Source organism: Sinocyclocheilus anshuiensis, unplaced genomic scaffold (assembly GCF_001515605.1).
Source record: "Sinocyclocheilus anshuiensis isolate Anshui unplaced genomic scaffold, SAMN03320099.WGS_v1.1 scaffold194, whole genome shotgun sequence".
Classification (NCBI taxonomy): domain Eukaryota; kingdom Metazoa; phylum Chordata; class Actinopteri; order Cypriniformes; family Cyprinidae; genus Sinocyclocheilus; species Sinocyclocheilus anshuiensis.
This window is the reverse complement of record NW_015546074.1, coordinates 295,022-322,255: the sequence shown is the minus strand read 5'-3', so window position 1 is coordinate 322,255 and position 27,234 is coordinate 295,022. Positions and strand designations below refer to the sequence as shown.

Genomic DNA, 27,234 nt, shown 5'->3' with positions numbered 1-27,234 from the left:
TGCGTGAACATTTGGGCGGTGTTATGCAAATCTTCCCACATCGTGATGTAGACACGTGGGGGCGTGTTAGAATGAGCTGTTTTAGGAGGGCGTGGCTGACTCTTAATGTTTATAAAGAATATCTCTTTGGATTTGAGACTTTAGTCTTTGCAACTTTACAGATCTTCTTTATGCACCAAGAGCTTGTAACACTCCAAGGAGAAAGGAAAAATTGAAATCGCATCATATGACCCCTTTAAAAATAAACTGAGAGAATCTCACAAAGCCTGTCACAAACATGTTAAGGACATATTTGAAGCCAAATTTAAAAATAATAATAATAATTTTCATTTACACGCTTCATTTTCTTTATGCACTTTTTTCATATTTCTTGTTCTTCCCTCAGTGCGTCAGAAGTCATGTGTGGCCCGTCTGGGTGGGCGTGCTGAAGGTGTGGATGCCGAGCGGGAGCGGTTGATGGTACAGAAACTGAAAGAGAGATGTGAAGATCAGGCTCGGCAGCTGATCACCCTGCAGGATGAGCTCAGGAAGTCCTCACGATGCCTGGATGTGTTCATCATATCCACACAACACTTCTGCCAGAAGGTAACACACTGTCAAAGCTGTAAATGCCAAAGAGCTGGTAACTTAATAGTTAAGACCCACAGGGGTTGCAGCCTGGATCAATCCTAGATAGGGATGACCCAGAATTCAAAGTTGAAGTTGTAAATGGCATAAAAAAAAATAGCTGAATAATTGTTTTGAAACTAACTGTTCGAAAGAATGGATTTGTGGAAATGGGCCTCAGTCCCGGTTTCATGTCACATTAGGGACAAGACAAAGATTACTTGTCATTTAAGCTCAAACATCTTATCTACAATTTGTAGAACACTAATTTGAAAGAAGGCCGGTTTGGAGCAATGTAGTTTGATCAAGAACCCAGGGGTTAAAGGTTAACTCTTTAACCACAAACTCATTGTACTGACAACTCATCAATTTAATATTTACTTATATTCTGCATAGCTGTAAAGTTTTTGTCAGCATTTATTTAAAACCCCCCATAATGAGGAGCCTTGGTTGGTTAGATAATGTTAGAAAACCCCAGTTTTTGTACAAAACTAGATAGATAGACAGACAGACAGACAGACTGACTGACTGATTAATTGACTGATCGACTGATTGAATTTAGTTCCAGATGACCTGTTGATTGAATTTTCCATGGACCACTGGTTCTTCACAAAGTTGTTAGGATCACTATCGAGTCCAACTCCCTTTAATTTATGCATTTGTTTTACTCCCGTTTGTGCAGTTTCCCTTACTAAAGACTTTGGCTTGCTTAGTTGGGGACACTTGACTGACTGATTGCACAGACACTATTGGAAGAGAGCTGAACTGGATGATGACATCACTGAATCCTCAATGAACTGACTTTAGCTGGAAAAATGACTCTTTGTTATTGTCTTCTTGCATTATTGACAAACTATTTTCCTGTTTGACACTGTAAAGCTGCTTTGACATAATCAGTATTGTATAAAGTGCTATACAACTAAAGGTGACTTGACTTGACTTAGAGCCCAGTCATGTTGCAGAATCTTTTACCACTCAGTCTGGCTGAGGGGACCTGTCCCAGCAGGAAAGTAACATCAATGCATTGCCTGTATTTAAAATAATAATAATTAAATCCTGTTGCTATGCAGTCACTAGGGTGCTGTGGGTGGTTGCTATGGCATTACTACGTCATTGCTAAGGTCTTATGAGTGTTTGTTTGTATGTTGCGAAGAGGTTGCTAGAAAACTCAAACAACCTTAGCAACTACAAAATGGACTAGTAACCATCTAGAGCACCCTACCGACTGCAAAACGCAAATATTTAGTCACTAGATATTTGCAAAAACATAAAAGCAACCATCCAGAACTCCCTAGTGACTGCATAGCAACATGGTAACACCCACTCAAAATGCTTCAACAATCAAAAAAGTTGAAACATCCAAGCTACTCACAACACCCTAGCTACTGAATAGAAACATCCAAAGAGTGGTGGTTAGCATGTTGCTATGTAGTCACTAAGGTGTTTTGGGTGGTTGCTCTGGCATTGCTAAGGTGTTGTGACTGTTTATTTGTGTGCTGCTGTGTGGTTGCTAGGGCTTTCTGAATGGTTGTGGTATTATGTTGTTGCTAAAGGCTGGAATACACTACACGACTTTTAAAATCTGAACAGATTTTAAAACACTGGGCATCATACACTTACCGACTTTGCAATAGTCGCAGAGGAAAAACTGTCCATCATACACTAAATGACTGAGGATCACACACTACCAGACTTTAAAGTTGTTCCGATCACAACAAACTCAAGCAGAAGCTGTGCATTGTTGCTAGGAGACGCATGACAAATGAAAACAATATGTGTTCTAAAATTGGCTCAAAATATCAAACATGTTTGATATCCTCCGATTAGATGGAATCATAGTCTGAAGCTAAAAAAAAAAATCAGAGTTTGTGACCATAATACACTACGTGATTTTTTATGAAACCTGTCAACTGAAATCTGCAGACTGGCTCTGACTTTCGGCAACTAGCGTCAACTTCTCCAGACTGTAAATGGGGGGAAAATCGGGCCAAAAGTCATGTAGTGTATTCCAGGCTTAAGCCGTCATGAGTGATGGTTTGCATGTTACTATGTAGTCACTATGATGTTCTGGATGCTTGCTTGGGCTTTATGTAGTTGCTAAGGTGTTGTAAGTGGTTGTTGACAAGTTTTCCAGACCGCTATGGTGTTTTTATGACCTTTTTGGATCTTGACAACCTGTCTGCTATTGATAAATTGTCATGCTAATAATAACGCTACCTTCACATGCTATTGAAATTATCGTAAATACGAGTTTCCAAGTCGGAAATTTGACATGAACGACCTCTCAAGTCATATTTACAACTGGGAAACTCTTTTTGATACCCGAGTTTCCGAGCTGGGAGGGCCATAAACTTGAAACATGGTGGAGGGGAAAGATATAGTTGTAGTTCTGATAAGTTTTATTAATTTTTCCCACAACATCTACATTGCTTTCTCCTGCCATTACAGTCATGTATATTTAAGTAAATAAATAACCATTTGATGCATATTGTATGTAACAGTGAAAAATAGCGTATATTTGACCGTAATATCAGAATCGTCAGTAAGCTTAATTGTGCAGTAAATGTTTATATGGTTACCAATGAATGGGATGCTACATTTTAACCTGTTGGATGTTGATTAAATATCTTTTGGCTTTAATAAGATTTCCCCAAGAAATAGGCAAGAATGAACTCATGAATGGGCCGTCCTCCATGATTCCTGTTCTTTTCGACAACAAAGCACTTGGACTAACTCATAATTACAACTTCAGAACTGGGAAGTAGGAAATTTCTGATAGCACGTGAATTGCAGCATAAGATATTCTGAATGGTTTCCAGGGCATTGCTATAATGTTAGTAAGGTGTTGTGGGTGGTTGTTTGAGTGTTTCTATGTAGTCACTCGGTCAGGGGTTCTCAACTCTGGCCCATGAGACACATTTTCCTGCAGAGTTTAGCTCCAACCTTGATCAAACTCACCTGTAACTTTCTAGTGATCCTAAAGACCTTGATTAGCTTGTTCAGGTGTGTCTGATTAGGGTTGGAGCTGAACTCTGCAGGAAAATGGATCTCGTGGGCCAGAGTTGAGAACCTCTGCACAAGGTTATTCTGGGTGATTGCTTGGGTTTTTCTACTGTGTGGACGGTAAATTGTTATTGACGATAAATGGTAGAGTGATTATTGCATGCTGCTATACTATTAGGCTGTTCTGTATGGTTGCTAAAATATCACAGTCTCGTTGCTAAGATATACGAGTTTGCTTGTTGCTATGTGATTGTTGCTGTTGTTATGCGATTGGATGTTCTGGATGGTTGCTGTGATGTTAAGGTGTTGAAAGTTTTGGTTTGGTTTGCTTTTTTTTGGTCTGTTGTATCGTAAAGCACTTAAATTACTGAATTTTATTTATTTAGATTTATGGTATATAAGCGCAAATGTCAAGATTATCATCAAGTCAAGTTTCAAGTGTTAAGTGTTGCCACTGTACTATAGAACAAATTATTTATCATATTTCATCTGGAATGTTTTCTTTCATCTGATTGGATGCTTATGAAAATGTATGTTTGTTCCCATGAGACTTTAGTATCAGACAATGCACACGTGTTATTTTGTTCTTTATTGATCTCATTCTCCTGTTCCTCTATCTCTTCATCATGTACCCTCCTCCTCTCAGCATCCTTGAGTGTGTGTGTGTATGTGAGAGAGAGAGGGCGAGAAGCTTGGGGGTTGTCTGAAGAACATGTGTAGAATCGCAGACTCACGGTACTCGTTGTTGCAGTAGTCAGGCTGCTAAACACAGGATGAGGTAAGGCTGGTTGTTGGGTGATTTTTGTCTTTTTCTCTCATTCTCCCTCACTCTGCCTGTCTGTCTTTCCTCCACCCCCTCTCTTTCACTTCATTTCTCTCTATCTTGTTTGGTGTGCATATGGTATTTACCCCGACAGGTTTTTATGAAGCTACATTCTGCCCTAGCATGAGCCAGAGTTGCTGTAATCTCTCTCTGTGTCTCCTTCCTTCATGCTGTTTGGATACTAAGGTAAAACAATAGCAGGAATAGTGTGTGACTCTTGCTCTGTGACTTTGATAAAGTAGAATCAGCTATGCTTTTTTTTGCACAATATTTTTCATTCTACAGTCATTTTATATATACTTTGTGTGTGTGTGTGTGCGCGCGCGCGCTGTCAGTGAAGACAAACGTGCTCGTTTAGTGAGGGGAAACACCCCGCTCTGACCGCTGACACTTGATATGGGAGGTCTGATATCCCTGTTGAAAAAAACAGCATATGCTGGTTAGGTATGTTTTGATGCTGGTTTAAGCTGGTCCTTTGCTGGTTTATGCTGGTCCTTTTGCTGGTTTATGCTGGTCCTTTGCCAGCACATGACCAGCATAAACCAGCAAAAGGACCAGCATAAACCAGCAAAGGACCAGCTTAAACCAGCATCAAAACATACCTAACCAGCATATGCTGGTTTTTTTCAACGGGGATCATAATTCTGATATGTTATTGCACTTTTGGTTTATTGACCTATTAAATAAAACCTATTACTGTATTTGATATTAGATGGCGGTAATAACATTGTTAATTGGATATTAACATTTTCTGAAGAAAGTATCGTTGTTGCCCTTGCAAAACTTGGAGTGGATGGATGCTATGTGGTTTCTAAGGTGTTGTGGGTTGTTTGCAGGTTACTTTGTGGTCGCTTAAGTGTTGGGGGTGGTTGCTAGGTGGTGTCTAAGGTGTTATGAGTGGTTATTTATGTTGCTATTCAGTTGATGTGAAGTTCTGTGTACTAGTTGCTAGGGTGTTGCTATGTGGTTGATACGGTATTGTGAGTGGATGTTTGCAGGTTACTGTGCGGTCACTAGGCTGTTTAGGGTAGTTGCCAGGATGTTTCCATATGGTTCCTAATGTGTGTTTGTTTGTATATTGCCTTGTGGGTGCAAGGGAGTTCTGTATGGTTGCTAGGACTGGGTTGGTAAGGTGGTTGCTAAGGTGTTGAGTGTTTGTTTGCAGGTTACTATGTGGTTTCTAAAGTTTTATGGGTGGTTGCTAGGTTGTCACAGTGTTGCTACATGGTTGCTAGGATGTTCTGGGTAGTTGTCACAGTGTTGCTACATGGTTGCTAGGGTGTTCTGGGTAGTTGCCACAGTGTTGTTTTTTTTTAATTTATTTATTTATTTATTTTTTTACATGTTGCTGTGTGGTTACTAGGCTGTTTAGGGTGGTTTCTAGGATTTTTCCATGTTGTTGTTGTTGTTGTTGTTGTTGTTGTTGTTAAAGTGTTGTGACTTGTGAGTGCTTGTCTGTGTATTGCCATGTGGTTGCTATGGTTGCCAGGACATTACTAAGGTGTTGTGAGAGGTTGTTTGCATGTTGCTATGCAGTCACTGAGTGTTCTGAGAGATTTCTAGGGGATTGCTGTGTGATTGTTAGCATGTTGCTAAAACACTAGGGTGTTTTGAGTGGTTGCTAGAGAGTGCTAAACTGCTCTTAGTGGTATCTAACATGTTGCTATGCAGTCTCTAGGGTGGTTGCTATACCTACTGGACCAAGGCAAAAATATTAGTTTATTTAGTGTAAATATATTAGTACAGAATATCATAGAAATATAGTTAACTTCTCAAGCCATACGATGTGAAGTATCGTAATGTCTGTAGGCCTACTGACAGTGTTACAGAACAAAATGTTATACTTGGGGGTTATTGTTTTATTTAAATCCCTAATCCTCAAGATGAGCAGTAGTAATGGCAATGCTTAGTAGACAACACTAATAAGAAAGTCCATGTATGTTTTTAAAGCACGTTCAGTGTTGTAGGTGTGTTGGGGTGTAACGGGTGTTATGCCCTGCAGAATTATCTTTTGTTTTATAGGTGGGGACTGAGTCATTGAGACCGCCTTGCTCTCACTATTATAGACATTTCACAGCAGGAATTGAAAGTAGGTGAGGTAACGCGGTGAAGAACAAGGCAGTCAGATTTGTATTCACGGAAAGACTCTCAGTCTCCAGGGATCTGCATGACATGTTATATGCTGGAGGAAAATCTGATTGGGTGAGATCTGGAGAAGGGACACTATGATTACAGGTCAGGACATTTGTGGGGTCATAGGGTCTTGACCCTGCTGTTGGTTTACATATGAGAGGGTTATAAAATATAAAGCTAGGCTAGCAGCATCTATTTAAGCCATGATAAAATATACATGGTGTGTCTTGTCTTTGTCTTTTGTTCTTTTGTTTTTTGTTAACTTCTATTAAATTTAATTTTATTTTTAAAAAATTTGTAAAAAGCAGACATTACTGTACAATAGTCGTACAGTACGTACAATGGTGTTAGCCATTCCATTTAATGCAGAAATTACATACTTCACCTTTAATTTATTTTTAATATTTTTGTATTTGTACATCAACCTTTTATCAACTCCAATGGCCTGATATACAGAGTTTTGGAAAAAATACCATGCTACCCTTTTGGACATGTGGCGTGGTATTCCTGGAAGTACCTTGTGAATACAGTGGTACATGGATTTCAGTACCATAGAACTAGTATGGTACTTTTCACAGTGGCATTCACTGTCTGTATAGGAGTTTTAAAACAGCAGATAGTGCTGTGGGATCTCAGCTGGCATTTGGAACTGAATAAGTGTAGGATTCAGGACTGCTATGTCAAAATGCTGACTCATGCTGTATCATTTGCTGACATTGGTTCAAGTATGGATCATAAGCATTTCATTGTGTTGTGGCATCATTAAACATGCCAGGTATAGATGTGGTTGTTTGTCACTGTGGAGTAAATTTGTGTTACTTACAGATATAGCTAGCAATACTCCAATAAGTGCAGATTAAGGTCTGTGCCATGGTTTATTTTAAGGCTTGGGGAACAAATGGTTTTGTATTTAATTATGTTTGCTGCAGGTATACTGCAGGGGGCTTTCAGTCCATATAAGCTTTGAATGGGAACGTAATACCCAAGCCATTTGAGGGAACGCGTTTGGGGACTGGCAAAATATTAACAATACTATAAATTCCCTTGTAACATAACTCTACCATACCTGTACAGTAACTGTCTGTAAATTACCAAACAAATTTTGTGCTAATCTTTGCCAGATACAGAGGGATTCGGTTGAGTGGCTCCACAACAGCTTTGGTGCCTGATTTCATGCACAATAAAAACTGCAAATTGCCCATCCAGTCAGAAAAATGTTTACCGAATACCAAAAATCACGTTGTATGTTGTTCCATTTATTTTCCCCATACTTGTCAAATCTTGCATTTGTGATGTGTATCATGTGTATGTATGCATCTGTATGTCTCTTGGGAAGGCACTACCACCTAATGGCTACAGTATTTTGTATTTGAAATGCTTAAAATACTTTAATCAAGTAGGTAATTTTATTCTCAGATAATAGAGTAACTTTATTCACCTGTGTTATCAACTATAGCCTATCACAGTTTTTGGCTAGATGCAAGTGAATCATATGACATCCTGTTGGATCCATAGATGGAGTCTTAATTCGCCCATGGTTGGATCCAACTGGAAAAAACAATGAAAGAAGCTGATTTGGTGCTCAGTGCAAACTGGTTAGGTATGTACTAAAATATATATACTATCAGATATTGCTCACTGAATGTTTTAACAGGACAGAAGAAAAGAGCAATTTGTAAATAGCTGTGCTGCTCTTGAAATTCTGGATTTGCTTGCTAGCTTAAGTTAGCTACTTATTTCTATGGATGAAAGGACATTTTTAAAGGGGCTTTATGAAAGATTTTCAAGTATTAATCGCCTTTTTATTGACAATGTGTGAACCGCATGTAACACAACGTTAAAAAAACTAGATGAAACCTGTTGACTGATTTGTATGTGCAGGACTCAGGGTGGTTTTGCCCGGAAACGATCATTATTTTTAATGATCCTCATCTGTTGACAGGATGTCAATGACGTTCACTCACTGTTTTGGCCATCACTCGCTCGCATGAGTATGGAGTGTGTGCGTGAGCACAAGCAGTAAGTTGCTGGCTGCAGTTCACTTAATGGCCACTGGTGTCACTAATAACAAGAGTTTCTCAATTCTACATATTCTATTTAACAGCTAAATATCAGCATTTTTAGAAGCTAATCTTCATTGTTGACAGTGAAATCACTTGAGCCATCCTCTTGAATAGGACTAGGCAGTATGACAATATGTATTGTTCCACAGGACTGCTTAATTTGACACGTTGACGCTATAAAGAAACATAAATGAAAAAAATAAAGGGTAGATATGCTTGATGGTATTCACATAAACAGTCGGTTGTGTCTTAAGTAAACATTAGAAATTAGAAGAATTATGTATCGATATATTGGATCCATGTATGCATCTTAAAGTGACAGTAGCCTAACATACCTGCTGCTGGCTATATCCTTAATTGTAATCTGACAAAGAGAAAATAACTCCCTGCTCTTGACTGAATTGCTTATTTTTACTAATAAAGATCAAATAAATTTAAAAAATAACTATATTGTGATATACATCATTATATGAAATAAAATTTTTGGTCATACTGCCCACCTCTTGAGGATAAAGATTGCATTTTTCTGTCTGTAGAAGATCAGTTTTGTGTCTTCTTAAATTAAAAGTTTTACAATATGAAGAATAAATATGCTGAAGTAAATGGACTCCATCCTGGCTAATGCGCAATAATATTTTAGTGTTAGGGTTAAAGAAAATGTTGTTTATAAGTTGGTCAAGGAGAGGAAAGAGCTTCTCTTTCTCTTATGTGTATCTAACTCCACTATTACTAAATGTGTTTTATCTTACTGTACTGTAATTTCATTGTCTCTTGCACTTTAAATGATTGCTTGCAAATATTGTAGGTATTTTATTTATTTTAAAAATGATAAATTACGTGTTTTAATTAAATACATTTGATGAGCAAGTATTTGTAATTTGTAACAAAATACTTTTTTTGATGTCTTTGTGCCCATATCTGTTCCTAGCAACAGTCCTACTTTTAAATTGACACCTGCCACGGTGTTTGTCATCTCTGATAAATTAAATAATTAGATGGCAAAGTGGTATAGAAGGATATCCTTCTAGGAGTGGTATTTTGTCCGTTTTATTTTGTAAAAAGTGAGCAGCGGTTTGTTCATGAGAATTTTATCCATAAACAGGCATGCACAGAGTTCTGCAGATTTCGTCAGGTTCATTCATTCATGTTGATTTATTGCTAAATAGCTCATTATTACTAAATAACTAATTTGACAATGCTTTGAGCACATTTGACCATTTTTAAATCCATTCCTCTGCATAATTGTCCCTTACACACATGTGAGCCTGCAGATTCTGTGTGTTTTGCAGAGCGAGAGTGTTGCCGTGAAGGAGAGGGAGTTGTCCCTGCTGTTAGCCAGGATCAGGGATGAAGTGGGTAAGTCTGCTCTGGCTCTGAGGTAAAAAAAAAAAAAACGACATCACAGCCATCTAATCTCAAATGTTAGGATGTCAACCATAAAATAAAAAAGAGACTATATAGATCTTCTCTGATTACACATTTGTAAACTGCATTTTTCTCTTTCCATTCCCCTGGATTAAATTTGGCATGTGACTCTTACACCATTTGTGTTACAGACTTAATGCAACACTTTTTACCTAAAATACATAGTGTCATATTCTACAAATGGTTCACTATGTCCCATGATTTTCAAATATGCATCAAATATCTCATGTAAAAATCATAATTTTGATTGTTTAATTGGTTAGTAAAAAAAATATATATTTTTCAGTAATTTTAATTACCAAAAACATTGTATTTATCTGTGTTGTTTTGCAGCAGCATGATATACCTTTCTATTTTCTGTGATATTCCTTAAAATTGTGACACCCAAGAAACATGATTTGGACTTTCTGCAGCATGCCAGTGAACAACTGAATAGTCTCTTTCCATGTTCTCAGTTTTACAGATATTAATGTGTTGACTACATTTGTCAAGCTCAACCATCAATCCTCTTAAGTTATTGCAAGAATGATCAAAAAAAATATTTACTTTAATTTATTGGGAAATTTTAGTTTATCAAACCAGCATTTGGTGTCATAATTGCCAGCCTAAGTGACAGCTTTATATATGCTGAATCTGCAACAATGTTACTTTCAACCTTTGTACCTATTGTGGTGATTTATTTATTTTTTGTTTGTTTGTTTGTTTTGGTTTTTTGATTTGTGACATTTTGATTGATTGATTGATTTATTTATTTTTGCTATAAAATGAAAATAAAAATCACACAAATCAGAGTTTTTAATTTTAAGATTAAAATTTTAGACATGCAAATTTACAAACCCCATATTTAATGAATAGAAAATAAAACAGCTCATGTATTCTTTAATTTGTTCACCAGAATAAGTACCAAGGTTAAAAGTACCAGGGTTGCAAATGTATCCGCAACAACATTTTTTGAAGGTTAAACACGTCCTTTCACTGACTATAACAAATTATTTGTCTCTAGTGGTCAGTGTTCAGCGGTGGGAGCGTCTGCAGGGTGAGAAGGCCCAACTGGAGCAGAGTTTTGAGCGGGAGCTGAAAGGACTACAAGAGGAGCAACAGCAGGAGCTCAAGGCCCTGCAGGAGAGACTGGTAGAGGAGCGCACCTCCGAGATACAGCGACTCCGGCAACAGCAGAACAGCCACCTAGTGCAGCTGCGTTCCCAGCACCAGGAACAGGTGAGATGAGGAAGTAACCGGGTGTAGAGGCCAAGATTATCATTGACACACCTTGAAGAGTCATTTATTTTAGCACTGTACACAAAGGACTTCAAGGTATGAAGGCTTATGAGGGTTAAGAAAGCCCAGAAGGTGGTTGGTTACATGTCTTTGTAGTCTGATGATGCACTAATCATCTTCCCTTAAGCCCAAAATATACTTCAGTTTTGACACAAATGCTTAGAGTATGTGTACAGCCAAACACACAGCCTTTATTAAATTAGCATCATGTGCACTGTATGCATACTCTAGTCTAGTGTATGGGTAAAAAAGTATAGTATATTTGGAACGGAAATCCAGTCATTTCAATGGGAATCATAAAAAACATTTTCACTTGAACAATTTCCAGTGGCAAAAAAAATCCGTTCAAGTTCTGTGGACTTTGACACACAAATTTGCAACAGCCAATAACAACCTTCTTGGTTCGCCAGTGACCTCTGTGTGGGTGGAGATTTGTAACTTGGTAACAAAGCATACTGAAGATCACCAAGACAATTTTCAGCAAATTGTTCACAAGTCTCAAATGGCCCATAGTGCTAATCTAAATTGGTTTGGTATTAATAAAGAGAGAGACAACAGTGATACGAGATGAGAGCAACTTGTTACAGTATTTTTCTATAGACAACGATCAAATATACGTTGTAAAATGTTATAAATGACCAGTCAGAATCCAGAGTGCCTTGTAAAAACCTTTTAAAAACTGACAACCATTTTTGTTTTCCATTTTAGATCGAGGAAATGAGTGAAAACCATGAGAGGGCCATGATGGAGATGGAAGCGACCCATGGTGCCACGTTGGCCACTTTACAGGAAGAACACACCAGAACCATCAAGAGTGAGTCCTGCTGACAGACACATCCATCACACTCCCAGAAATTGAAGCAACTGTGTCTAAAGACCTAGTGAGCTGCCTACTTAGACATCATTATTAGGGTATCATAGCCTAAAAGCTATATAATACCATATAGGTTTGGCCCACTATGAGAGCTCTATTGATTTCTGGTGGAAGTCCCTGCTAACAACATAACTACAGACAGCTGAAACTGAACTGTCTGTTAAATGTTAATTATTTTTAGTGCTGTCAAACAATTAATCGCGATTAATCACATCCGTAATACATGTGTGTGTACTGTATATATTTATTATGTACATATAAATACACATGCATGTATATATTTAAGAAAAATGTTTTGGTTATAAAATATTAATATTTTTATATAATATAAATTATATTTGTGTTATATATGTATGTGTGTGTGTATGTGCAAGTAAATATTTTAAAATATATATATATATATTTTGGATGTGATTAATCATGATTAATCGTTTGACAGCACTAATTTTCATCAGTGTTACTAACATGAATTGGTTGTTTGTTTTTAGACCTGAAGATGGCACATGAGCAGCAAAAGAAGTCAATGGAAGAGGAATTTGAGAAGCTCAGACTCTCACTACAGGTACTGTATGTCCTCACTTTTAATGCCATCGTACATTGTTTTTACCCTTTTATTTATAATGGCATGTGTAAGGGTGTGAGTTCCTGTGCTGTGTTTAGGATCAGGTGGACACCTTGACATTTCAGAACCGTGCTCTGCGAGACCGGGCCAAGCGCTTTGAAGAAGCACTGCGCAGAAGCACAGATGAGCAAATGGTGGTACTGTTCTTGATATTCTTTTGTGTGTGTGTGTGGCCAGTGGTATTTAAAAAAAAAAATCATCCCCAGAAAATTCTGTCATAATTTTATCCTGTGTTCCACAAAAGAAAGATGAGGGTGAGTGAATATAACCAGCTCTTTAAACTCTGGACATCCTGGGATGCTTTTTAAACAGTACCGAAACATGCTGGACACTTGTTTACTGCTTTGTAGTTAATTTATATGTCATAATATAATTATAATCAAATATAAATTCAGTTAATTATATGGATAGTTCTGGGATGTAGATACAGTATGTAGTAGTTTGCATCTGTTTTCTGTTTGCATGTGGACAGGATGCTCTTGCTCCGTATCAGCATATCGAAGAGGACCTGAAGAGTCTTAAAGAGGTTCTGGAGATGAAGAATCAACAGATTCATCAACAGGAGCTCAAAATTTCAGAGCTGGAAAAAATGGTAAATTATATTAACAAACATTGCAAAATAACGTTAAAGATGGCTTTAAATATTAAAGACGCAATGAAACTGGAGTTTTGTGGCTTTCATTCCCTGTACTCATAAACAAAGTTCGCTTTGTCAGATATGTACATTTATACTACAAGGCTGTTGAAGCACTTGAATCTGTTTGGTTGAGAAACATTATTTTCAGGGAAACGCACAGCTAAAGTAGTTCCATGTCCATATCACTTCACCAAATGATTTCAGTTACTTAAAGTCCTTACAGCCTACAGTAGCAAAAGAAGCAAAACCTGCAATGACGTGGACCAAGCAAATAACAAGAAGATAAAAATGACAAATTATTTCCATGTTTTTGTCACAAAATTGGACCAATAGTAGTTAGACGGTTTTTACCGGAAACTGTTTTGAACTTCATTTTGGCCTGATTTTGTTTGACATTACATCAAACCAGTTCATTCTTTGATTGCACTTGAAGTATATCTAGGACTTTATACTTGTATAAAAACTTATACTGGCACCTGTGTGTGGATGTGTTATCAAACAAAACCGAAGGTTTTCAGTTACTTGTGCCTTTAGAAATTAAAAATGTCCTATATGCAGTTGTATTTGTCAACCATAAAAGGTATCCAGTAACAACCGAGAGTTTCCAAGTCATATTTGTTGGCCACAAGGCAACTTGCCTTCAGAATAAAACACATTTTAGGCCTCTAATATGACTTGATTCTCCATCTTATTTTAATGTACATAATGATGAATAAAGCTAAAGTGCTCCTTTGAAATTAGAAATGTTGAGTTTCAGTGATTTCGTGTGTCATGTTTTTACACAGGCCCAAAAGAATGTTATGTTGGAGGAGCGTATTCGGGTGTTACAGCAGCAAAATGAAGACCTGAAGGACAGGATTGACCGCAACCTTGCCATGTCCAGGTCTTTATAAAACATTTCTAGTTTTATACCATTAAAGGCACATTAGTTTGGGAGGATTTCGATACTACGCTCTTAAAAATGGGTTCTTTATTGGCACTGATGGTTCCATGAAGAAACTTTAACATGCATAGAACCTTTCCATTGCACAAAAGGTTCTTTATAGTGAAAAAAATTTTAGATTATTAAAATGTTCTTCACACTAAATGTTCTTTGAAGAACTGTTTACTGAAAGGTTCTTTGGCATCGCTGTGAAAACCACCTTATAAACCTTTAGTTTTAAGAGTGTATGACCCTTTTAAAGCTACAGAAGAATGCTTAGTAGTTGTTTCCTCTATTCTACTAGGCAACTGTCTGAGGAAAATGCCAACCTGCAGGTGAACGTTGAGAAAGAGAGCAACGAGAAGAAACGACTGAGTCGCACCAATGAAGAGCTGCTGTGGCGTCTTCAATCGGACGAGTTGAGTCCTCGAATGTCTCCCACCCAATCGCCCCTTCATCGACCAGCCTCTAGTCCAGCTTCACCCTCCCCACAACAGCCCTTCCCTAGATGAGTGTCCAGTTCTCCGTCTCTCACACTATTCTTTTTTTCCTTTATCTTTAACTCCTGTTTCTCATTGTGGAGTCTGATTTGATTCTGAATGGAACAGAGGATGCTCTCACACCTCTGACATCATAGATGGTGGTCATAGCGCTTTCGGTTTCATCATGCCAATGTTACTGTATTAGTTAGTTGATACAGTGGTCAGGGTTTGAGTTGGAGCGTGACTGAACAAAATAGTTGAAGGCATGTACGTAATTATGTAAATAGATGGTTAACCCAAAAATTTAACATTCTATCATAATTTACTTATTCTGAACCTGCATGACTGACTTTCTTATGTGGAGCATAAATGGAGAAATTTTAAAAAATTGTTCTTTTTTGCGCAATTACAATGAATAGGGACTGAAGCTTTTAAGTTTTAAAAGGATGCATGAAAGTCAAATTTAAGTTCATTGTTATACTCCGCCTACAGTGTGACTGGATAGTTGAATCAGTGAGTTGATCTCGAGAACTAAATCAGTCTGATTCATGAAGAATCAGTCGGGTTCAAGAATCAATCAGCATTCTAAGCCAATTATGGTTGAAAGTTCCATCTTTATCAGCATAGTTCAACGATTCCGCATTTGCATTTGAAACTGCAGTTCTAACAAATGTTCGCAAACAGCATCATAAAGTTGTTTGGTTGGAACTACAGCCTTCAACCTGTGATTAGGATTGTGATTTTTTTTTTTTTTTTTTTTTTTTTGTATGACGTGAACGTAAATGGATCATGCTCTTGAGAAAAAACAAAGCAAGCTAACATGCAGTACAGTCTGTCTTTTATTCTATATATCTATATATCTATATCTATATACACAGTAGTCCTCAGATGGCATATCCATTATATAAAGCAGTAATCTTAAATTATTTTGATCTTGAACTGATTAATTAGCAGAAGTTATTATTGTACCACCTGTGTGATGTCACTAACGTTTTGTTTTTTTTTTTTTTTTTTTTTTTTTTGTATGACGTGAACGTAAATGGATCATGCTCTTGAGAAAAAACAAAGCAAGCTAACATGCAGTACAGTCTGTCTTTTATTCTATATATCTATATATCTATATCTATATACACAGTAGTCCTCAGATGGCATATCCATTATATAAAGCAGTAATCTTAAATTATTTTGATCTTGAACTGATTAATTAGCAGAAGTTATTATTGTACCACCTGTGTGATGTCACTAACGACAGTTGTTGAACTAACACGGTTTGAGCAACAGATGTGCAAAAAAGGCAATAGTTGTGACTAGCTCATGAATTAGTTAATGAATTGGACATTACTGCTTTTCTCGTGAACAAAATTGACATCTCTCCTAGGTATTTGGATTAAGTAAATGACAACAAATAAGATTTTGGTCAGTTCTTATAGTTGTTTGACTTTAGTAGACTTGCAGTGTAGCACATGCGTTTCATAGATCACTTTTATGGTGGTTTGAAAGCTTGAAAGCATCAGTCTTCATTAGATGTAATTACATGGAAAAGACAGACCAGCACATACTTCAAAATTTCTTCATCTGTGTTCCACAGAGGAAAGTCAGTCAAATGAGTTTGGAGCTTCAGTGAGAAAATGACAATTTTGGTGTTCAAAATTGTTAAATTTACATGATCCTGCACTAGAGAGAACAGAAAAAGGAACATTATTCTCCCTTATTTACTTTAAGACTGTATCGTGTCCGTCACAATGTTGTGCATGATTTCACAGGCCATTTTGGAAATATACCTCGTTTGTATCTTCTGCTCTAATGGATTTGGCTCTTGGGCTTGCGCTGAGGTTTTCCGTTCGAACAGGACATCACGGCGCTTGTTCTCCAACCTTTACCTATGGTCTCAAGCTTTTCCAAAGATTGATCAAGACAACATATATACCAGTTTTACTAGGAATTTGCCTTTTAAAAGGAAAATCTCCCACCAGCAGCCCTCTGTGCAAGCTCAATACACCGAACAGGAAAACACAGGAAGATCTTTATAGGCAAGTTAAGGATGGACAGCAGCCATTCAAATGAGGTAAATACTTTGTATGTCAACTAATAGTTATGTAGTCTAGGGGCTTAAATGTTGAGACAAATGTGAGTTTAAGATGTACTTACACTTTTTTTTTTTTTTTTTAAGGTGGTTCCTTCACATTTTGTGACTACTATACAAGGATGCTAATATTAGTATGGACTGACAGTGCAGTAGTGTAAACAACTTGCGAAACTTCAACCTGCTGTCTTTACCTTCATCTCTTTTTTTTGTGAGGGTAAACAATCCTCATGCCTTCATCTCAACGGTCCATGTTTACAGAAAACTCCGGAATGCATTAAGCTGTAAGAACTCCCTGTGAACTTCATGCCACTGTTATCAGTCATGGTTATTTATGTCCCTCTTCTCTGTACAGTATGTATCTTAAGTCTTCCGGTTGCTCTGACTCCGATAATATGCCTAAACTGCATTCATGTGGACACTATGAGGGCTTTTGTCCTATGTCCTGCATCATATTTAACCGAAAGGTTTTTGTTAAAGTACTACAGAACATTACATTAGCATGTTATGTTAGCAACATGCAGGTTATCATGAGTACCTCAGTTCTTGAAATGAAAATGCAGGCTTCTACAGAGACTTAGTTTATTGTAATACATTCAGGGTCTACTGCGTCAAAGCCATGGTCTCAATACAGGAAGTTTAGTCATGAATCATAACCATAAAGTATTTTAACTACACCTGCGTTTTTTTTTCCCTGAATGGCCTACAACAACTGTCCTGTAATTAAGTGGATCATTTTTATGTGTATATGCACTTGTATTCTTGCTGACACTGTGGTAAAAGTCTGGATTCAGTCTTTGGGAACTTTAGAAATGAGTTAGGAATTCATCTTGTTCTTGAATGTTTTGTTATTTAATGTGCCGAGGGGACAATATACGCGTTTTATTTTCTGTCTAAGTGTACTTAGTAGTGCAGCTATTAGTGATTGAATTTTTTGATTAGCATAAATGACCATGATTTTTTTTGATTTTTTTTTTATAGGAACATAAAATCATTAGTTCACATTCTTCAGCCTTAACATTTGTACAAACACAGAAAGTGCAAATGGCTGCTGCAGTTTACAAACACTTGAACTAAGATGATGGCTTGTTTTCTATCATTGTACTGGTGAATTTTGATTATTCCTGCTCATTCTCCCGTACCACCTCCCATCTCAGTCAGAGATCTAGCTCAGGTTAGGAAGGTGCATTACAAATGTCATTCACAGTTTGACTCGATACATTCTAAGACATCTTCATGTTGTATCTACAGTACAGAATGTAAACTATACATTTGAAGGTTGGCATCAATGTAATATCACACTTGTGTTTAAATGTATTTCACTCATATAGCAATTAAATCGAAAGCTTTGAATGAAATAATGAAATTTAAAAATCAGTCAACTACCTGTCTGCTAAGAAAAATTCTACTGTTACAGTTCCTTGGGTGGCTGCTTGGATTATCTCTGCTTTTGAAATGTAAATGAAATCTTCAATCAATCAGGTTGTGAAACGCACTGATTTTTATTAATTTTTTTCTTGTGTGTGTCCCATGGACATGATTATGGAGTTTCTGAATGCTTCTTCCATTCTTAAAGGAATAGTTCAACCAAAAATATTTTGTCATTATTTACTCACTCTCATATGGTTCAAATCTCTTATGTTGTTATTTTTGTCCTTGTAGTATACTTCAATTTTTAACCCTTGTGTCATGAGCTCATTTTATGGGCACATAAAAATGTGGATCACCAAATCACAAAATATTGGATTTAATCTTTGTCAGCTTGAGTGCCAAAAAGGATGAAAAAGCATCATAAAAGTAGCCCATACCACTTGTGTGCTATGTTCCAAGTCTTTTAAATCCATGATGAACTAGAGTTGTATGGAGCAGAACAGAGTATATGTTTGGGAATGAAAAGAGGATGAATAAATAATGACCAAATGTAATTTTTTTTTTTTGATGAACAGGAATACAACTGTAATACAAACATAAATGTCTGTCATTGGATATTTAAGGGAGGACTGTAACATGGATTGTGTTAATGAAATGTCCTAATGATTTTTTTTCTCTCTTCTAATTTGTGTTGTACAGCTTGTATGAGCTTTATGTGTGATCTGTTACAACACTTTAATGGAAAAGCATGTCTTAAAGCTGTAGTATAATTTGTTTCGTTCAAACCTCGTTAGTGTAGCTAATCACTGTTCTGATGCATTCAAAAACTCTTGATTATGTTGCACTTTATTGCACTTTGGGTTTAAATATTAAAAGACAATGTAAAAGCACTGTTTCTTAAAGCTGACTTTCAACTCATTTAAAAAGTACAACTTTTGAGGGAAGACAGTTTCCAAGAGTCTAGAAAAATAATATTAACTAATGTATTATTATTGCTAATATATAATGATATTAGTATGAACTTCTGTATATCTCTATCTATATCTTTACTAATAAAATAGCTCAGAAGCTTTTTCACTTTCCAGTTATTAAATAAATAGTTCACTCAAATTAAAATTTGCTGAAAATTTACTCCCTGCATACCCCAGCAACAGCCCTGCGTGAGGCCATCCAAGATGTTGATGAGTTTGTTTCTTCATCAGAACAGATTTAGAGAAATCTATCGATCCATGAAGTCATTTTAAGTTAAAACACCTTGGATGTTAGTTGATGGACTGGAGTCGTGTGGATTACTTGTGAGTTATTGTGATGCTGGTCACACTTTATCAACTAAAGTGTTACTGTGATGTTATCAGCTGTTTTGACTCATTCTGATGGCACCCATTCACAACAGAGGATGCTAACTCATCTCGGATGGCCTGAGGATGAGTGAATTATCAGCATATTTTCATTTTTGGGTGAACTATTCCTTCAAAGGCTGCATTATTTCTCACTGAATTCTGTTTCACAGAGAGAGAAAAAAACATCACATTACAGCTTTTTAAAAAGACTAGAAGCATGGAAATCATTCATTCTTTTTGGATGTGAAATGCTGAATGATATCAATAGGCAAGGGGAAGATAATGGTGGAGTTTCTTTCTGCTGCTATGGCGTTTAGTGTCTGGAGGTATCGCAGCTGCAGAGCTGATGGTGACTCAGAGATCACCAGAGACGCTTCCTTCAGTGCCCGCGAGGCGTTCATCTCCCCCTCAGCTGCGATCACCTACACAGCGATATAATAACACACTTGAGTCGCTTGTCATATGTTGTGCCTGATATGGATTTTCCTCTGCATAATGTATTCCTCTGTATTTGACTCCGCTATAATATTAAACTGTAGGGCCGTAATCACTGATTTTCTCCAAATGATCCTAGAAGGCCTGTAGAGCATTGCTTTTGGGAGAAATCTCAATTCAGATGAAACGGATTACTTAAGGGAGAAGTGACATTTTTAATATAAAAATCCCATATTAAAATATCCCAGTTTATAAGGGGGTATGGCCTGAAAACAAAATGTACATTTTTATATCATAATACAATTATTAAAACCTATGCCATAATGGGTAACAGGGTTGCAAATTTGCTTAATGTATCACTCAACAGCAGTTAGCTAGTATGCAAGGGCGTGTCTACGTGGTGCCCAGGGGTGGCACCGGCCACCCCTGTAATTTGGCTGGCCCCCCCCTACCAGATGTCTTGCGATAGGCTTGTTTTTAGTAAATTTCTAACTGCATCTGGCAGTGGCGGATCCTGGCATGTGTAGGCAGCTACCTAGGGCCGCTTTCTTCTCTTCTTTATACTTAATTGTAGGCGGTTTCTATAGTGTGATCTTAATGACAATGTCAAGAGCGCATAATGTTACGTGATCCATGTGCGCGAGGACGAATCTCTCCACTCCCAAGCGGATTTCCTTCACTCACACAAAACTGGACGTGTACTTTTAAATATTGTTCTTTTATGAATTGGCTCTGCTCTGTCACTGTCTCTGTCACTCTTTGTTTAGTGAGTGTACACGATGTATTATAACATACATCGTTCCGCAAACACAACCTCCCCCATTGTAACAATGCACTGCAACAATAGAAGTCTTCTTCAGAATACATCGGCGTTGTTGAAACTAAATATTCACTATGAGTGCACTATTTTGTGCCTGTGATATTTATGCACCTAAATTCAGTGTTGGGTCCATTATTTGGGCAGTATTGACTTTCATAATTGAATATTTGTACATGAATGACTGCATGAGAGTTTGTTGTGGTGGTCTCACCTTTGCACGGGCTTCTCGAGTTGCTTCAGCTTCCGCAGCCATGGCTCTCTGAAGCTGGACGGGCAGTTTAACATCCTTTATCTCCACTCGCTCCACTTTAATGCCCCATACGCTAGTGGCCTCATCCAAGGCAATCTGTCATCAAGATGATACAAAGCTGTCAGGATCTGGGAATATGATATACCCTTCTCGTGGGAAGATCCCTGGGTTTAGCTTTACAGCTGAAGCATCAGTTTAATAGCAAATAAATCATTCTGGGCTGTGTCCAAAATTGCTTCCTCTTACCATTATAAAGGGGATAGAGGGGACATCCATTAGTAGTTATGTCTGAAACCATACTGGACATCCCATATCCCATAATGCACCGTAATAAAGAGTGTACAAACAATATACACTTAGCAGCTAGAGAATACCCATGCACTGCAAGGGTTCACGGCAAATGAATTTCCACATCTATGACAAATTTAGCAGTAAACGCTTGTGCAGGTAAGCATTGTGCTTAACAAAAAGCAATTTCATTTAGCAGCAAGCACAATCTTAGAAAGAGCGAAAGCCCTTCTGGTGCATGAGACTTGTTTTCTTTGACTCTTTTAAAAGTTAACTATATTAGAGAACTAACGTATGAAATTGGGTATGTGGGCGATTTCAGACACCACACTGTAAAAAATTACTGTGAATTTAACGGTAAAAGACCTGTTAAATGGTTAACTGTAAATTCCCCTACTATACAGTGAATGACCGTAAATTGACATTCCCAGAATTCCCTGCATTACATTTCAAATTTGATGTTTTTATTTGTTGTTGAAATAATTATGTTTCTTAGTTTTTTCTTATCAGTTTTATATATTAGGGTTGTGTGTTACACCTAATGTTGTTAAATGAATGTTTATTGCATTATTTCAGTTTCATGTGTGTTACCATGATGGTGTTTAGTGTTTGTGTGAATGACACTGTGCACCTTCTATATATGTTAATATTTAAAAGCTGCTTGTGATAGGCTTTGGTTCATCGTGACTTTCTCATCACGATCTGCATTTGGTGGTTATCAGTGTATTACAAAGGTACAAAACAGATTTCAGTACTTCAATAGGTTGGTATATTAACATTATATCAGTTAATGAAATTACGGTATTTAACTGTAAATGTAAGTTAAAACCGTAAAACCTAAAACGTTGCTACCGTATTTTTTATGGTAAAATTCCGGCAACCACAGCTGCCGTTTTTTTACCATAAATTTTACTGAATTTTTTTTACAGTGCATAATGTTACAAAAGCACAATAAAATTAGCATATTCTGATGCAATAAAATAACTTTGGATGAGGAACATACCAAAATGACTGAATTATTATTAGTGAATTTAAATTATTAGGTTCTCTAATTCAACTCACTGATTCAGCGATCGAGTCGCAGCAGTTTGTGAGCTCACTGCTGTATGTTCTGATGAACATAATTTCATTATGTTCATCACAAAAACCAACCGTGTAACTTCTAAAGGTCTGTAATATTATGCATAAATCCAATCGACTACTTTGTGATATGTTTTGCATCTTTTTGTCCCTTTGGAAGTTACAAGATGTGGTCAGAATGAACCGTCGTTGAAAGGAGCTGCATTCTATGGAGGCCCAAACTTGCAGAAATTAAAAACAAACAAATAAATAAATGTATTCAATGTATTCATTCCCCCATTGGGCGCCCTTTCTGGTCAGGGCCACTGAAATTGTCCTAAGCTTCCCCCAGTTATGGTGCCCCCTGTACTGCTGCTCTGAGAGTTCATGTACCTGCATGTTGTTTGAGATGCCCTCTCTGTCAGACAGCAGCTCTGACAGACTCTTTGTGCCCAGGACATTTCGCAGGGTGGTCTGTGCCAACAGCTGTGTTGCATGGTCTGCATTGGACACGTTGGCCACGGAACAGATCGGGTCAAAGACACGAAAGTACACCACACCATCCACACTTACGGTCACGGAGTCCTTTGTCAGGAACTGTTCTCACATAAACACAGATACTCATCTTTTCATGTACTGATCCAAAACTTTACATTATGTATTCAGATTTAGCTTGCCAAATCTTGTTTATTTAACATTCTATTGGTATGCCGGTTTAATTTGGCAAACTTTGTATTGTCATAAGAGCTATGAAAAATTTTTTTTTGTTCATTAAATTAAAGCTGAAATAAAATAAAACATAAATATTAGATGAAAAACTTAAACTTGAAATTTTAAATAATTGTAAATATTTTAAATGTTCACTATACATATATTTATGTGTATATATTATATTTATTTTTATATTTTAAATAAAATAAATCAAATGAAATATTTTAAACAAATTAAAATGAAAGCTATAAAATAAAAGCTAATTAAAAATATTTAAAAAATGCTGTAATAGTATGTACATTATATAATTAATAATATAATATATAATACGTGCCTCTTGAGCAGGAATATCAAATGTCACCGTTCTCAAGTCCACCTTCCTGAATGTATCAGTACATGGCAGCACAAAGAAAATTCCTATAATATGTATAAATAATATACAAATGTAGACAGTTATATATTTAAATCAATTAAAATGAGGGATGCACTTTATTCATAACATTAAATTATAACAAAAAACAATATTTAAATGAGAAACTTTGTCATACCAGGTCCTTTTGGTTTCTTGTCCACAATACGACCTAATCGAAAGATCACAGCCCTTTCATACTCCTTCACAATCTAAGAGTGGAGTACATTGTACATACAGTCATCATTTACATAGATGATAATTACTGTATTGAACAATACATTGATTGTCTGTGGAAAATCTACCTTGATGCACATAAACATGGTAACAGGAAACAATCCTATAGTGATAATGATGGCGATAAAGATAATGAACCAGCCAAAGCATCCCAGCGAGGGAGGTTTATCATCTGTAAGACATGGAGCCAACATGAATTATGCTTGAATATGGTACACTTTGTCTCATGACTGTTTTTAAAAACATAAGAGACACACATCCCACATTCCTTTTCTAAAAACTATTAGATATCACCTCAGCTGCATTAATATTGATCCATTTTTAAATTAACTAATTTATGTTACCAAAGCATAATATTTATTTGTCTGCTATATCTACTAACTTGTAACATTTTACAATCATGTTACTAACTACTTTTACCCAAAATCAATCAATCAATCAATTTTGACATTTTTCTTCACCATTATGGAAAGACAAGAATCAGTTTTCCAAATAAAAATTTCATATTGAAATTAGTCAGCTCAGCCTTCATTCCAGTTACTCAAAAAAAAAAGTACAACATAAAAATTAAAAATAGCCACAACATTTAATGTACATTTAAACATTATTAAAGAAGCCGTTTGAAATCTGCTTGTGAAAGTTGTAATACATGCAAACCAGACATTATGAAAATGCCCTGATATTGTTTAATCAGTGGGATATTACATGTCTTTTTAACTGTAGACTGAATGTCAGGTAAACATATCAAATACCACTGAGACACTTCTGCTGACTTAACGATCATGCTTAACTGTACGTTTCACTCTCCTTATGAACTTAGTCATGAAAGACTGAACTTAGGGTAAAACTGTTGCCATGTGGCATTGTTATTATACAATATATATTTTTTCGATTTTATTGCCATTTTTCAAGTTACAGTTTAAAAAATTGTAATATTTATTTAGAATATTTTAAAGATTTTGTTCAAGATACAGAAACGTATAAAGGCATACCTTGTATTATATGTCTGCTACTCTCAGTCTGCTGGTTTTGGACCCTGATTACGGTGGTCATTTTGAAGAGCGCTACAAACTTGAGATGTTTTGCTGCAGACAGCAGGTAACAGGAGCTTGCAATATGTGCTCACCTTCCCATAAGGGTGTGTCCTGCTTCCCATTAGACCAGGTGCATGCAGAGCAAAACTGGAGGAGAGGAAAATTCTGACTCATTTCATATCAGATGTGAATACCATCAACCTGTATATTATGAGGTGCAAAATAAATTATTTTCAAAATAGTTTTGCAGGCAGTTTTTTTTTTTTGATCAAATATTGTTATAGCTGTAGTAGGACATTTATAATTCATATATTTCTGGATATGGCAGTGGAAATATGAGCTGTGAAATAACACGACAAATGCTGATATATGATTAGATATAACCTGTGTGTTGTGTTCTCTAAACTGAAATTCCAGTATCATATTATTGCTGTAGCTATTGGTTGAAGCTAGACCTTGTGAACACTTTTAGCCCCTTTTGGCAGAGGTTTGCTCCTCCATGCGGATGATTGTGGACAATATTGTATGTATGCAATTTCCTACAAAATCTGTCTGGATATATCTAAATTGTTTCATTTTATCAAAGTCTATTTAGGTACTATGGAAGCCCGTTTCCGCCACTGAATAAAAAATATAAAAGGTAAGAAAAGGTGAGAAAAAAAGTTAGAATTGCGAGATATAAACTCACAATTGCGAGTTATAAAGTCAGAATTGCGAGATACAAACTCGCAATTACGAGAAAAAAAAAGTCAGAATGGCAAGTTTTTATCTCGCAACTGTGACTTTATATCTGGCAATTATGACTTTATAACTCGCAATTGTGAGTTTATATCTCGCAATTCTGTGAAAAAAAAGTCAGAATTGTGAGATTAAAAAGTCGCAATAACTATTTTTTTTTATTTTATTAGTGCCGGAAACGGGCTTCCATAAGGTACAGACATGGTTTGTATTTTTTTTTTTTGGCATGTTGGGGCAGGTTGTCACATGTATTTTATATATACACTATTTTAATTGAAATTTCAGTTTGCCAAAACCATGGTTTGATGTTTCTTGTAATATGACATTTACATTTTCTTTGTCATTCATCTACGTTTTCTTTCATAACGTTTGTATACCTTTGGTAGATTGTATATTTTATCATCTCTAGTTAGAAAAAAAAAAAGGATTTTGTAGGATTTTGTAGCTTGACTTAATTATTTGATTATCCTTAAATATTTAAAATGTTATTAATATTTATAGTTTTTCTCTCATTAAAGCAGCACTATGTAACTTTTGGTGCTCTAGCGGTTAATAAACAGAACTGCACACATCCCGCGGAAGAACATTCCAACCGGAGCTACTTCTCTAAGTTTATGTCTATGGCGATTCACGCAGGTATGTGTTACTCCGCAGCGGTGACGACCCGACCAGGCTACAATAGCCCAAATATAAGTACTTATTATAAGTGTACCGTAGTGATTCGGAATAAGACAAAAACGTGGTTTGGAAGATGAATTCATGATGTACTCGCTCATTATATACAATTTGCAAATTTTGAACACAGAAAACGTTACATAGTGCTGCTTTAATAAAATATAGAAATGAATTAATATTGAAAGTATTACTTTGTAAATAATTCAAAATATTTCATAAAGCCCACACATTTGTCAAACATAGGCCTTTTCAGCCTTCAAAGTAGTTCAGATATGTGTATACCAAGACCTCATTAATAAGGCAACACCGCAGAGCTTTGGGTCTTGAGAGTCACATGTAATCAAGAGCAACTCACCATAGAGACAGGCTGTGTGTAAACGGTAGACTTTGGGGGTAAAACATTACAAGCAACGCGAGTTACGTAATCAGATTACTTTTTTCAAGTAACTAGTAAAGTAACGCATTAATTTTTAAGTTACAAGAGAATATCTGAGTTACTTTTTCAAATAAGTAACGCAAGTTACTTTTTTTTCCCAATTTATTGACTGACAGCTCTCCTGTCCCCATGTTGAGAGAAATCAGATGTTACTGTAGTTCTAAAATAAATATGAATATGCATTAATTCATCTCACTCACAAAAAAAAAAACCACAGATTCAATATTCCTTAAAATGAATAAAAATAATGCAACTCAGAACATGACGCAAACCTGCAATAATTCAATGTTAAACAACACAAATATCCTTTATGTATTTAATCCCATTCTATTAACCAATGTCTTTGCTTCTGACCTTCGATGATCCAGTTCAACCATACTAATAAGCACAAATTACTCTAGATAAACATTTGTTTGTCTTGTTTTATTGCTGAAGTGTGTTGAAATTTCTTCTTCTGCATTCTACTGTACGGACGTAAAT

At 36.3% G+C, this 27,234-nt stretch overlaps 2 protein-coding genes across 2 annotated transcripts in view; one reads left to right on the top strand and one right to left on the bottom strand.

Annotated features, from left to right (window-relative positions):
• LOC107699816 (microtubule-associated tumor suppressor candidate 2-like) overlaps nucleotides 1-15,816 on the top strand; it is a 40,028-nt gene extending 24,212 nt beyond the window's left edge. Inside the window, exons 6-14 of the mRNA XM_016501208.1 lie at nucleotides 386-585; nucleotides 9,918-9,984; nucleotides 11,057-11,271; nucleotides 12,040-12,145; nucleotides 12,694-12,767; nucleotides 12,866-12,964; nucleotides 13,300-13,419; nucleotides 14,250-14,347; nucleotides 14,691-15,816. Coding sequence (XP_016356694.1) covers nucleotides 386-585; nucleotides 9,918-9,984; nucleotides 11,057-11,271; nucleotides 12,040-12,145; nucleotides 12,694-12,767; nucleotides 12,866-12,964; nucleotides 13,300-13,419; nucleotides 14,250-14,347; nucleotides 14,691-14,898 — 1,187 coding nt within the window. The 3' untranslated portion in view covers nucleotides 14,899-15,816. The remainder of the gene's footprint in view (nucleotides 1-385; nucleotides 586-9,917; nucleotides 9,985-11,056; nucleotides 11,272-12,039; nucleotides 12,146-12,693; nucleotides 12,768-12,865; nucleotides 12,965-13,299; nucleotides 13,420-14,249; nucleotides 14,348-14,690) is intronic.
• Nucleotides 15,817-19,735: 3,919 nt separating this feature from the next.
• stoml3a (stomatin (EPB72)-like 3a) lies at nucleotides 19,736-25,111 on the bottom strand. The gene is made up of 7 exons (XM_016501209.1): nucleotides 24,864-25,111; nucleotides 23,940-24,043; nucleotides 23,774-23,846; nucleotides 23,560-23,642; nucleotides 22,908-23,111; nucleotides 21,129-21,263; nucleotides 19,736-20,084 (listed from the first exon to the last, which is right to left on the bottom strand). The coding sequence occupies exons 1-7, from the start codon at nucleotides 24,922-24,924 to the stop codon at nucleotides 19,887-19,889; spliced, it is 858 nt and encodes a 285-aa protein (XP_016356695.1). The 5' UTR covers nucleotides 24,925-25,111; the 3' UTR covers nucleotides 19,736-19,886.
• Nucleotides 25,112-27,234: the final 2,123 nt, after the last annotated feature.

Coding starts and splice junctions, on each gene's coding strand:
- stoml3a (XM_016501209.1), bottom strand. CDS start 24,924: ATGACCACCGTAATCAGGGTCCAAAACCAGCAGACTGAGAGTAGCAGA. Junction 23,847..23,939: donor CCATGTTTATGTGCATCAAG/GTAGATTTTCCA, acceptor CTCCACTCTTAG/ATTGTGAAGGAGTATGAAAG. Junction 20,085..21,128: donor CTCGAGAAGCCCGTGCAAAG/GTGAGACCACCA, acceptor ATCGCTGTGTAG/GTGATCGCAGCTGAGGGGGA.